General features: G+C 32.8%; 1 protein-coding gene across 1 annotated transcript; it reads right to left on the bottom strand.

Moving 5' to 3' along the window:
- Window positions 1-1960: 1960 nt before the first annotated feature.
- Window positions 1961-7728, bottom strand: LOC25500685 (uncharacterized). Its single transcript, XM_013589169.3, has 5 exons — window positions 5081-7728; window positions 4083-4699; window positions 3368-3577; window positions 2679-2893; window positions 1961-2397 (listed from the first exon to the last, which is right to left on the bottom strand). Exons 1-5 carry the CDS (start codon window positions 7551-7553, stop codon window positions 2376-2378), a joined length of 3537 nt encoding a protein of 1178 aa, XP_013444623.2. The 5' UTR covers window positions 7554-7728; the 3' UTR covers window positions 1961-2375.
- Window positions 7729-14852: the final 7124 nt, after the last annotated feature.

Below are 14852 nucleotides of genomic sequence, written 5' to 3'. Positions count from 1 at the left end.
TGATCCAACAACTCTAAATACACGGTTTAGATCTCATTAGTTTCAGATCGTGTAAGATCTTGGTCGTTCGGTTTCAATCAAACGACCCATATCAATTATTGTGTCCATGCAGTAATTGTGTTAAATCCAAATCCCATAAGGAGGCCGGCTGGAAGTTAGATAATTTAAGATTTTAAATTTCAAAAGTGCAAAGTTTTTCTCTCTAGATTCGAAGCCAACTCGGATCGTTTAAGTAAAGTCTCGAGTTTGAGTCTTACTGATAAAATTTAGTCGGAAAATAGATCCCACTAAAAGTGGTTAGCCAACTTTTTCAATAAAGATTAGTCATCAACAAAATCAATAGATACTTCATACAATATATGGTTAGAAAATAATAGTACCTCTGTAGCATATTGTAACAGTTTTGCTTACTTCCCCTAAAAAAAACAACAACTTTGCTTGCTTGTAATGTAACCTATGCCCTATAGATAATATTATGATAAATCCATATTTTTAAAGTTAAAAAATGTTTGATGCGTGCATATTGTTGACTAAACAAATGAAGTATTTTGTATGCTCTCTATTGATTTAATTTTTTAGTCAAATAAAAAGAAACAATTATGGAGTTATATTTTTTGTAATACAAATTTAATATAACTTTTTTTTAATGCGTATTAAAATATTTACATTTTCTAAAGAATATTTTGTGTCAATTTTCATATTCGTTTTTCCCACATCTCTTTAGTGATGATTAACTCTGTTGCAACTAGAATGCTTGATAAGAGGTTGATATGTATGATTTTCAGAAGCAAGCTGGTGTTGATCTCAAAATAATACGAATCCGTCAGCTCAAAGAACTTCATGAACAAAATAATCTTGAATCATCACCTCATATTATGGTTGATCAAAACACAATGGAGGTGCAATGAAAGCGAGCAAACATCCATCATGGAGGCGAGCTCAACAAAATTACAGAGCGGCCACACAATATCGATCCATGACACTATCGTTTTGGTGGTCAGACAATGGACAATGTAGAAGAGCGGGGAGGCAACCCAAAAAAATAGTGAAGACACACTTTAACTCTCTTTGAAACGATGAAATTGGTTTCGGTTTTTTATTTTGATTTAAATTGATTTAAAAAGAATCAAATATCAACCCTTAGACCGTGTTTGGATCCAGAGAAATATAAAGGAAAGATTGAAGAAGGAAAAAAAGTTTGTGGAAAGATTGGCTTTCCATAGTTTGGAAGCACTTCAAAAAGTAGAGGAAAGAAAGTTTGAGGTGGGACCCGCGCTCAAAATCTTTTCTCCCTATTTTGGACGGAAACATTGAAGAAGCATTCACTTTTTGGGAAAATGTCAAAAATACCCTTATTGTATTATAAATATTACTACTATGTTGAACCAAGGCAATGGTCTGATAAGCTATGAATTAGAATCATGCTCCAATTTTTTTTCTCTTGGCATGATGTTTTGAACAAAAAGGTCATTAACAAAATTTTTAACAAATGTTATGTAAATTAAAAATTATTAATAAAATATATTTAAATGTGTAGATAGCATAATTAATTTGAAATTAACACATTTAGCATTACTAAAAAAACAAAAATTAGTGAGGGAAATTTTGTGAGGGAAAACGTGAAATCCCTCTCTAATCCTGTCACTAAATTTTGCGACATGGAATTTGTGAGGAATTTCATTTTTTCCGTCACTAATTTCTCTCGCTAATTTTGCTTTTTCTAGTAGCTATAGCTAAAACCTTTTAAGGTTATAAATGTAATTTTGCAAATATACATATCTTTCTTTCTTCTCACAATCTATTTAATGTCTTTTATACCAAACAACTAAACAAATCATCTCACTTTCTTCTACCTTTCTTTCCTTCTACTATCTATCCTTACACTTTCTTTCCTTTAACTTTCTTCTCCAAACCAAACATAGCCTTAAAGTGCCTCATTTAATTTCTCAAGTAAACTCCATTAGAAATCACGGATTTGGATCCTCTAGAGTGTAAAGTGAGAAAATCAATGGTTGTTACTTGAGCAACCATTTCTTCTCCATATAGAAAATGATTAAGAAATGAAAAGAGAATCTTTCCTAGAAACAATTGAAGCAACTCTAGTGCCATCCAATATGAGAGGAAAGGAATACTCATTTTCATGACTAATCCTTACTACTAAACACAATTCTTGGTGGAGAAATTCTCACTATCAAGTTAACACAAGCGACTATATTATATTGACTATATTTTTCTCAACTATGTACAAACAACCGTAATTTGTGTAAAGAAAACAAACTACAAAAGAATTTGACTTATGCTACCATGCAAGAATTCCATCATCTTCAACCGGTTTCATTCTTCGAAAATAGTTTGAGCCATCATCTACTTCTGTGTTACTTCAACTTCCGCTTAAACCTTTATATTAAGACCATAAAAAATGAAATCATTAATTAAATAGCATTATAAAAAATAAAACGATGATAAACCGACAAATATACTAGTTTTCTTTGAGAGCAGAGAATGTTCACTATTTTATTTTCGGTGCTTCACTGCTAATTATATAAGTGTTGTTTGTTTGCATTTTATTTCTTATTTTTACAAATTTGAAGAAAATTAAACAAGCCTTTAGTTGATCTTCTTCTATGTAACTCATACCACAGCTAAATTATAAAACTACTAATTCAACGAAAAATTACCTCTTGGCAGAGCCATTAAAACCAAATACACCCTTCATTATCGAGTTTATATCCACGGATCGATCCTTTGTTATCTTATCATGGTACATTTTGCTTCCAATCTCTGTAATCTCTTCCTCCACTTCTTCTAGTGGTTGGTCTATATTAAGCTGAAGTTCTCCTTTCTTGATGACAGTAACACCAAAACCATTTTCTTTAGCATCTCGAAAAGCATCCTGTCACATTTAATGCAAGTTTAAGAGAATATTAAAAACATTACACAAAAGAATAAGAACATTTTATGAAACAAAAAGTATGTTCTAGCAGGCAACTCAGCTGGTGACATGGTACTGTCTAGATGGATTCTCACCATACAACTAATTTTCATTTCATTAAAATATACATTAATGTACATCACAAAACAACTAAATTTGATATAAAACAACGTCTATGTGGATTCCCACTTAATAACTCATTTCTATGTTATCAATTTAATTGTTGCATAAGCAACTTAGCAAAACCATCAAATATCAAACACATAGATAGAGAAAATGTCAGACACTCTGAAAATTGAAAGGGACCAACTTTATGAATTTAAAAACGGGGGAACCAAAATCGTAAAAGAAGCAAAGTAGGAGGATTAAAACAGCCTTTAAGCCTAAATTGATTTATGGAACTAATAACGTTTCCAAGAGCATAAAATTTAATACCTTAGGAGGCCGTGCAACAACGAAAGCATTGCCACCTCCAAGCATATCCATATGAGCCTGCATTATGTAACAAAGATTTTTGCAGTCACCAGGATCTTGGAAAGCAATCACATGATATGGTTTAGGCTCCAATTCAAGATCTGGAGCCATCTCCAATGAATAAAATCCGACTCTTTCTTCTCCATCGTCAACTTTATATACCTCAATGCACTGACAGAATAAACAAATTGATTATCAATGGTTAGAAAAAGAAGGATAAGTCAAAACTAGTGGGAGAGGGAAATCTGAAAAGTACAAATAGGACAAGTGGCTTTGGTCCAGCAAAACTATCGTTCAATGACATAACATTTACATTTCATACTTTGTAGCCCTGTTTGGATGAACAAATTAATTAAGTGCTTATAGCATAAACACTCTATAAACACTTATTATATAAGTTCTTATGTATAAACTATTTCTAATTTCTATAACAATAACATAAAGTCAAAGTGTAAAACAGTTTTCATATAAACTATAAGCTGTTTCTTCTACCAAAAAAAAAACTATAAGCTGTTTTCCTAAGCTATCCTGGAGAGCTTATGGACATGTCATAAGCTATCCCAAATAGCTTCACGAATACATATGTGATATGTCAATAGATATAAGTTCAAATAAGTCAATCGACCCTTAATTTCATTTTTGCTAGTGAAACAGTGGGGAAAAAAAACGTACATACCAGAACATATGGAAGATCTAACCACCATAAGTAATCTTCTTCTTTGTCGTCTTCATATTCACGATATTTACTAACTACTGCTTGCGGTCCGAACAACTCCATCTCTCTTTTAAGCTTGTTGATTTTCTTTTCCACGAAACTCCTATTCCTCTCCGGTAACTTGCTCATCAGATCAGCTGCTTCCTCTATTTCTTTTTCAGTGATCCAGCGATCCAAATCCTTCCCGATATCCTTCATTACGGACTTAACTTCTGGGTCTGTCTCAGCATTGTAACAATCCAAAAATTCCTGGGACCATTTCTTTGTGTGCTGCCAATATTCCTTCCCTGATTTTTTGCCAGCTTTAACAGAACCATCACTTCCTTCGACAACAGTCTTTGGATTTTTTGACTTCTTCATCGGCGCTATTGAACCATCAACCTTCACTTTTGAAGATGAATCAGCTGATTTTTTAGCAGAGTCCTTCCCATCCTTCTTCACTGGCTTCAAATTTCCGGTGGAAGTTGTCTTTATTTTTTTATTGAGGAATTCATTTAGGGACTCGGGAATTTTCTCCACAGAGGGTCCTTTCCACCGCGGTATGATTTTCTCTGGTGAATCATATATACTAATGCCATCTGGAGGAATAAAGGACAACTATTAGCATAATGTTCAAATTTATTCAAACGTAAATGCAAACAATACTACCTAAACATAAGTATCCTCTAGAAAAAAATATTGTTCATAAATATAAGCCACAATTAAAACTAGTAGATAAGAGAAGTGAGAGTTGAACATATTCATATCCAAAATGAACGAACTAATACATTACTCATTTACTAATATTTATGAAAATTGCTAAAAGACCTTATGATTAAGGACAGAAGTAGGATATCTTAAGATTTCATTCTATAAAGTAAGCATTTAATTTCGCAAAGCAACAAAAAAAATGTAGCTTCATGAAATTAAAAGTTGATCACATTATGTGTATAATATAATTTTGGAAACAGACAAATTACCTGCTCCGTAATCAATATTTTCAATATTTGAATGGAGCCATTCATGGAGGTGAGAAAGTTTTTTGTTTTCTATGTCAACTTTTTTCTCAAGACCTCTGAAGAAAGCATCTTTATCTTCGTCGTTCATCAAATAAAATGGTTCTCGTCCACACAATTCATTATCACGAACTCGAAAGACAATGTCTCTAAGATGATCATCCTGCATCCAGTCAAATTCTCCACCATCTTCACCAACTCCAATTGATTCCATCTCAGTTGGTATATCTAAAGGTTGATCAACTCTCTCTTTTGCCAGTGCGTAGTTATCTCGAAATCCAGCTCTAATTTTCTTAATTATAGGCTCAACTTCATGGAAATTTTTCTCCAGCCAATTTTCTGTCTTTCCAGAAAATCTTTTCTTTCTACTATCACCATTAACTTCATGGTCTGAAGTGGTCTCAGAATTTGGAAGATTTGCCACTCTAGGTTCAACACCAGAGTCTTTGATGTCACCAATCTTTGTTGGGCCGAATTTCTTATCCTTCTGATCAGAATCTTCACTAGGATTTAGGTCAAGCCTAGAATCTGATTTCATATTTAAAGTATCATCATTCCTAATCTGTTTAACTGTTGGCTCAACTTCATCGAAGCTTTTCTCCTGTGGCAGACTTTCCTTGGAACCAATGCCATTGACTTGACGGTCTAAAGCGGTCTCGGACTTTTGAAGGTCTTTCAATCCAGGTTCCGTACCAGAATCTTTCGAGCACCCATTCTTTGTCGGACTCTTTTCCCTTTCCTTTTGATTAGAATCTTCACTGGCATTTTTGTCAGGCTTAGAATATGACAATCCATTTAATGCGTCACTTCTGGACAAGATTGTATTCGTCTCCAAATTTTTCTGCTTCTGGTCGTTAAAAACAACAAATTCGGAAGGCTTTGAATCAGCCATGTTTTCTTTCCCAAGTTCAATTCCAGATTTTGCATCAGGATTTTCTTTGTCGTGTTTTTTTGAAAGATAATCCTTAGCTTCCTTAACAGACCGTATGATCCTTGGTTTCTTGTCCACTGAACTTTTATTTGTCATAAATGAGCCATTAATAGGAGTGCGGGAGGATTTATTGTCTTCTCTGTCCTTCGGAGTCATAGCAACATCATTGATTTTGATTTCCACTTTACAAATTTCTCTATCATCACGAACAATCTCATGCTCGATTGAAATATCAACGTTCTCTGTGATATCATCAGAAGTTGTGTGCAGAATTCCATTACTATCCGTTGTTTTGCTTGCACCTTCATTTTGACGGTTACTTAAACTGTTATCTTGTTTGCTATTCTCTTTTATGACTTCAATCTCCTTAGAGGACTTCCCAATCACACTGTCATCCATTTCCATATCCTTACTAACTAGAGAACGATCCCCGCCTTCAATTTCCCGTGCCCGCCTAGCCATTTCTCTGATTTCTCGAACCTTATAGTCCATATCCATCGACCCAGTTATCACTTCACCGGAAGAGTTCTGAACTACAAGTTTATCAGAAGAAGCCTTAGCTTTCAGAATATTGTACTTAAGCTGTTCCTTATCCAACTCCGGTTTTTTTACACCTATAACCGGTGTCTCCGTAGATTCATGAATAACTTCAACAGCACCCTTCATCAACATCTCTTTCTCCTTCCTAGCTTTTGCCTTCCTCATCATCATTTTCTTCTCCATTTCTGTATACCGAACTTCCTTATCTCCAAAACGAAACAACTTCTTTACTCCAAACATAACAAAAACACACAATACTATGCCGCCAACCCCCGAAAGCTTCGGAACCAATCCCGGTTGCACGATAAATCCACGAACAGCCTTAACAAAATCACCCTTCTCCTCCTCACCTTGAACAATAAACTTAGCCACAGAACTATTCTTTGCAATCACATTTTCACCACTCTCCATCTCCCTAGCTAGCTTCTTAGCCTCCAAAATCTTATCCTCTATATCATTTCCACCAACTCTTTTCAAAATCTCATCTTCATCAACTAAAACCCTCTTAACACCACCAAATAAATCTTGATAAACAGTAAAAATTGGAGCAGACCCAATACCCCAAAAATCAATATCTTTTCTATATTGATCAACCCAATTATCCAATTTATTCAACAAAACATTTTCACCCAAAAGTTCAGATTTGTGTAGCTTTTCCAATTCAACAAAACTAGCATCATCAATTTCTTCAACATGATTACTAGAAACAGAAGAAGGGTCATTGGGAATGTGATTTCTACTTACCTGGTGATCATGAAGAAGCTTGTTCCTCAGTGAATTGCGGCGGTTGGTGGGTCTTCGAAAATGAGCCAAAGTTTGAAACTTTCTTGAAGTAGAAGTTGTTAGATAGAAAGAAAAAGTGTTTTTATGAAATGGGGTGTTACGGTTTGATGTGTATAAAGTTCTGGGGTTGCAGAAAAATGGGTATGAAATAGTTTTGGGGGGTGAAAAGTTGAGAATGTCCATGGATTGAATTGAATGAATTAAGAAGCAACATAGAAACCTTCTATGAAAGCATTGTTGAATGGAATTGAATGAAGATTTTGATTAAGCTATGAAAGACTGTTGAGGAATTGGTAGCAAACATCATAAAGATAGTGTTGAGTGTTACTGTTCAGTGTTAACAAAATGCAGAAAAACAACCTGGATATTTGCGGCGACTAAAAACAATTTCATTTATTAAAAACAAAAAATTTTAACAATTTTTTTAAAGAGATTAAATCAAAACGAGACATATTTGCAGGGATTAAAACTATATTTTAGCCGTTTTTAAAATTCATTCTTATACACAAATTTATAATTTAATACATCTTTATAAATAAATGTATTTAAGCACAAATCAATTAACGTTCAACTCACTTTTAATCAAAGTCAATTTTTTTATAACTGCATATTCAAACATTGTTGTTAAAAAATATCAGTTTGTCATTTTTTTGGAATTGATTAATTAACCTCTTATAATAAGTGCTTATAAACATTATTTTTATAAATAAAAAATATCTAAATTAGAAAAAAAATTGACAAAATATCTAAATTATAAATTATTTCAATAAGATTTATAAATTTTTAAATAAAACTTAAGTTTTTGGGAACATTTTATATTTAAAAAATATAAATATTCAAATCTTTTTATAACTTTTTTTAGGGATAATCTTGTTATTACTTTTTTTTTGTTTTGAAAAACAAATATGTTAATGATATTTTTAAAAAATTCAAGATTATAAGTTTTAATTTTTTTTTTTGTTCAAAGTTTTACAAAATTTATTCTAAAAAACTAAAATGTTTTGACCTTGTCAATAAGGAATTGGATTTCTAAAATTATTTCTAAATACAAATGAGATACATTTAAAAGTCGTGTGATACATTTCAAATATTTGAATTTTTTTAAAATTCAGAAGATACATTAAAAAAAAAGAAAATCAAATGATTGAATTCAGGTGGCTAATCCACCAAATAACACATTGTTCGTGAGAACACGAGTTAATTATTAGGTGGAACAATTTTTTATCATGGTTTACCTATATTGATATTCTCTTTCCTGCAAAACAAACCTCAAACGCAAAGAAAGGCTAGGAAAACTTTGTGCTTTATCTTTCCCACGTTTTAATTATAGCATGTTGTTTTGTGAGTTCCTTTATAAATCTCTCCATTGGCAAGCTTGTTTGCATCCCAGACATGATTAATCTAAAATATAACAATACTTGCGAACTTCCAAAGTGATAAGTATAGCAAATAATGCAATCTCAATCATATTTCATCATAATCCATTGGAATTGTACTACTTATTAGGGCTAACTCTCTCATTTAAGTATCTTATTTTCTATTCCTCTTCTTACTCCTCTTCACTCTCCTACTTTGGAGATAATCTTCTTATTTGATTATCTTGTGCTTTAGTCCTTTATTTTCTCCTAAAACTTAATTTTATACTAAATTCCACTATTTTATTTCCTTCTATGAAGTTAGAACTAAATCTTTTGTTCAATTTTATTCCTCGAAGTGGATCCATTTTTTCTTTATCTTAATCCTTCCGCTATAAAACACAGTTATTTAAACTAAACAGTTAGTTCAGTTCGCAAAGTATATGGTACATAGAAGAAGTTCCCAGGAAAGAGAGATAGATTACTTAAACCACTTAAATACCAAAACTTTCCTTACCAAAATTCCTCTCATGTGATCTTTTTACAATACGACACCTTACTTCTGCCATGGGGTATATAGGGTAATTAAAGTGGGTTCGAGCTTTCTAGGTAATTTTGCTAGAGACAATTTTGTAATATAGGAGTGTGGCTTTACTAGTATAATACACATGAGCAGTGGCAGCTACATCTAATTCAATGGTAATGACAATATTCTATATGGCAAGGTAGTATTGGCAGTATTTTGATATTAAAAAAATGCTAGGAACACTATCATTATAGAACCATCTCTAACACTTATTCTTCTATTGGGTGAAACTCATGCGAGCCTCTCCACTTTATGTGGATGATGTTGTATCAAAAGTAAGTATTTTTGTTATCGTCTCCACATGGACTGGTGCGATATTATAAGCCGTTCAACAATCGATATTGTTATGAGCTAAGGGTTTCGAGATTGTTTTGTTTCATAAACTAGAAAACTATGAAATTATAAAAGATTTGAGATTTAACAGGGAAATGGTTATGTTGGGATTACACTTCATCAACCTACGTATACGTATTCTCGGATTAGTGTTGCGGATTCTAATTATCAATTGATATTATCACATATTGCTCAACAACATCATTCGTGTCCAAATGAGGTTGTGATTTCTATTGAGTCGTTTAATCGTCGATTTCCCAAACCATTAAACTTCCCAATAGTCGATTGTATCGTTGTAAAGTTGATTTCCCAAACTATTAAACGATACAAAAGCTTTGGGTTCTAATATCCAAAGTAATTATCAAAACCTAACTTTCATGTCTAGAACAAAAGCTTTGATAGAAGATTACTCTAACCTAGACTCAAAAGGTATTTTTCAATAACAATTCAAACCCATAAGATTGTAATGAAAAACAAGAATAACTTCAACATCATGAGATAATTAAAATCAAACAACATCATAATCAAAAGGAATACATACTAGTAGAGTTAATTACATTTAATCCCAACAAAAAGAGTCTACATACTCATTGTCATGGTAACCTTACAAGGAGAAGAAGAGAAAAGGAATAACCAAACCATAATGTCTCAATGATCTTGCAAGTCCTCTTCAATCCTTGTAGCTCCTTGTTCCTTGGTGTTCTCTTTAGTTTTCCCATGTTTTTCTCTCCCTAAAGTGACATAATAATATGTTCTGAAATGACTGAATGACTTTTATACACATTCTGCTAACTAACTGCTCGTTGGGCGAGTAGCTGCTCGCTGTGGCGAGTGAAGCTTACCTCCCCAGTGGGTTTCTGCCACGTCATTGACCTCCTAAAACCGCCTTAGCTCGCTGGGCGAGTAGTTGCTCGTTGTGGCGAGTGTTGTTCCTCGCTATGGCGAGGTGTTGCTCGCTGTGGCGAGCTCTGATCCTCTGAAACTTGGTCTCTGGAACTCCTTCTCGCTGTGGCGAGTGTACCTTTGCAGTTCTTCATGTTTCCTTGCTTTTTAAGTGTAAAGGCATGCATTTTCCTACACAAAAGGTTGGTATTAGATGTAAAAAGCATAAATGAATAATTCTTTAATATCTGTGAGCTTTTCATTGGATAACTTATAAAACAAGTAATCAAAGTGTCTAAATTATATATGATATTTACTACTTTTTGACACTTATCAATGGGATCCATTTCCAATGGTGGTAGCCACATTGATTTCATCCAGTAAAAGAGTGGATGTTAGAAAGAGAGTCTCCATACCACTCCTATTTGAAATTTATAAATAATTATGCATAATACATACACATTAATTACAATTTTTTCTTTGAACAAGTAGTCTACCAGCAGTTAGAAATTTACCTCTTAAGAGGAATATGTGAGGAATTTGGGGTTCGAACTATAACCCTACATATATAATGCAATATAATGTCCCTACCAATTGAGCTAAACTCACAGAGACTACAACACATTTTTTTTAAATGCCTAAAATAAGTAAGGAGCGGTGGTGGAAGATGTTGGTGGTTTGGTGCCAGATGAAATTGAGAAGTTTATTGGATAATCAGAAATAACCGGTTATCAAAAAATGGCAACCGACCCATTTTTTTTCTTTTCAAAATGGATTGGATCAGGTCAAAAGAAAGTGGTTTGGTTTTTTTCTGGTGTGGTTCATCAGATGAACCAGTTGTTGTACACACCCCTGATCTTAGATGTTTTATGTGATAAAAAAAATACTATTTAAGTTGAAAAGAAAATTTTATCAAGCAACTGTCAGATCAAAGATGTTGTATGGTACATAGTGTTGGACGGTTAATAACCAACACGAGAATAAAGTTAGTATAACGGAGATGAGGATGTTGCATTGGATGTCTAGTAAGAATAGAAAGGATATAATTATGAATGACCCTGTCATAGATAGATGGGGTAACAACGTCTTTTATGGTAGAAAAGATAGTAAAAAAATAGGCTTAGGTGGTTTGGACATGTAGAGAGAAGACTTGTAGATGTTGTAGTAAAAAAATAGATCACGGGAAGGAGAGTCAAATCAAAAGAGGTAGATGAAGACCTAGAAAAACTACAAGAGAAACTATTAATAAAGATTTAGAAATTAATGATTTGGATCAAAATAAGGTTTATGATAAAACATTATGGTATATTTTAATCAATTTAACCGACTCCATTTAATAGAATAAGACTTGGTTGTTGTTGCTATTGTTACTAAATTAATTACAACTAATCTAGTATACCATACCTTAATAAACAAACAAAGCTCATAAACATTCACACACATAGCAGAAAGAGAACAAGGAAGATATTTTCAATCCATTGATACAAAACAGAACACTCCTCAATGCAAATTCCTCACATGTCGATCATATGATGCAATCAACCCCTATTCTAGTATTTATAGTATATCATATACTCCTGAAGCTTCAAATACTAAGGCTTTGTTTTGTTGGGAATATAAAGTTGTGAAGAGAGAAATAGGTGAGAGAGAGTTAGAGAAGAGATAAATAGGTGAGAAAGAGAATAGATTTGATGTATTATTTGGTAGAAAAAAAGATAAGAAATAGAGAAGAAAGAAGTATTGATTACTTTTGAAAGTACAAAATACCCTAAATTAAAAATCCTTTTTGCTTAACACCAAATTAAAAAATCCTTCAACCAATGTATCATTTCATTATGTATGTGAATTCATTTAATTAAATTACTGAACTACAAATTAACATAATTTTTTAGTTTGATTAGATTAATTAATTAATTTAGTTTTTTTTACAAGGCTTAAATAATTTAGTTCTTGTAAAAAAATAAATTAATTTTGTTAACTATTCATTTCCAATGCTTGTTTACCTGTCTATCTAATAAAATAATACCTGCGTACACATTTTGTTCCGTAATTATTTTATACAATTAAATTGATGATGATATTATTACTTAAACCAATGACTACCTATTTAACAACAAAAAAAACACTACCTAGTACTGTTGCATAATCACTTTTCCCTTCCTATATATATGCAGTAATACCGATTCAAGGAAAGGTGATTCTCACCACAAAATTCATTCACGGGACTGTTGCACAGCTTGCAAAGAAAGAGGTTCCTTTTCTGTTTCTTGGCTGGTTAGGAGAGAAGAAGAAAAGCTATGGGACTCACATATATTTGGTCTCTCTCACCTATTTCTCTGCTGTTCCAAACCGTAGAAATGGATTATTCTCTTCCCTATCTCTCTGCCTCTAACTCTCTTCAAACAAACAGGCCATAAGTCTCCTCCTCACAGGGGAAGAATGTAAAAAATTATTTTTTGAACAAGAAACACTTTTAAATAATTGAAAAGCATGGCAAGCAAAATCCAATTATATAGAATATAAGGGACTCTTATGTAGGAGTCCAAATGAAATAAATATTTCAGTGGAATCAAATTATAGTCCAAAACAATTAACTTATTCATTTACTCCATAAATAGAAGCTCAGACTCAGAGAATGATTGGAGTCATTGTGACCGAAATTACATCATTAACAAAATGTATCATATAGTTTGGTGGTGCAACTGCAAACCTGATTTGCTGGTGCAAATAGCAATCTGGAACATTTTAAATCATATGTATGTATTTATTTCTAGGATATGAAATGAAGCAGAGCACAAGATTTATCTCAAGTGCAAGTAAGTTATTATAATTAATTAGAATAAGCGAAGTTAAAGATATAATAATAAAAGCCAAACTAACTCAACAAAAATGCATCAAGTGTTTCCAAATCAAAATAGAAGCATAAATACTAGTTTTCCAGCTAAGAGAAATATAAAATATAAATACTACTATATAATCATATGCTAAAACAAGAATGTTAGCTATGGTGGAGTACTTGACAATGAAACTAGACTGTTAGTGTGAAACCATACTTTAAAATCTCCCACGTCAATGTCCTCAATCTTTATCAATTGTTTGGTCTTCACATTGTAACAAAAATGCATCTTTTTAATGCCTTGAAGTATTTTGCTTAATTGATTTTGATGTGGAGTTGCTCGAAATATGATTTGATCGTCGATCCACAAACGGAATGCCTCAAACGAAGCAAGTTTATGGCCAAAAGCAAGTTCCATTTGATGATAAAAAGACCATTTTCTTGAATCAAAATCCAAAATGTAGATATTGTAAGTTTTATAATGAGGATCTTTACGCACAATGCAAGAAAGGCGATTTTCCATCCATAAATATGTTGGATCCTCACCACTCGGCACCTGGGGAAGTGGATATTCTCGTAGAATAATTTCCTTGTCAACATCCATCACAATCACTTCTTTGTTCGATATCCAGTAAAGATCACTGCTTTCATTGTAAAGTGGTTGATGTTGAAAGAGATATTCTTTTCTAGCTATCTCTCTCCATGAGTTATCTATTCCGATTCTTAGCATATAGAAAACATACCAAAAAGCATTGGAAATATAAAAGATATCTACAAAGAAAAGCTTGAATTTGATAGTGCCAGGAACACGTGCTATTGCACATCGAGTTGTACGCCAAGATATATGTTGCCCAAAAATGGGAAAAGGAGGAATTCTGAGCCAGCTCTTGAGGAGGGGGTTCACAACGAAAATACTATTAACAAAAAAATTCCAAAGCAACAATATGCCATCACGAGTACAAATTATATCTCCCATTTCTTGAGGTATTCCCAAATTAGTCCTTTCAAATTGGCCATTCACCCCATCTTTAAATTCCAAAAAATAAGAACTACTCCGTGTTGTACGATTTTCAACGTAAAGACCAGGTTTAGAACGTGCACGACTTTCACACATTTGAACATAAAAGGAGCTGGCAATAATAGCAGCCCAAGGTTTGCAAACATACCTTGCAGAGTTGATCAGACAATCAAGAGGAACCAAAGTAAGGATATAAAACATCAAGTCTTCAGGAAGCAACACCTTTGAAATTACTTCACAACTCTTAGTGGCGTGATCATATGAGTTAGAGACTGAATCAGAGCAAATTCCCTTCTTCTTGGATATATTTTTCTTGCTTCTACGTCTAGCCATTTTTAATTAATTAATGTTATCCTGCGACGATCACTGCATATAGTATATTAAAAAAGTTAAAAAGGATTTAAAATAGTTTCACAGAAAAAAGCTTGTGAATAAAATGCATGCTATGAAAGATGAACAAAATAAATAACAA

Source organism: Medicago truncatula, chromosome 8 (assembly GCF_003473485.1).
Source record: "Medicago truncatula cultivar Jemalong A17 chromosome 8, MtrunA17r5.0-ANR, whole genome shotgun sequence".
In the NCBI taxonomy this organism is placed as follows: domain Eukaryota; kingdom Viridiplantae; phylum Streptophyta; class Magnoliopsida; order Fabales; family Fabaceae; genus Medicago; species Medicago truncatula.
This window is presented reverse-complemented; position numbering and strand designations above follow the sequence as displayed.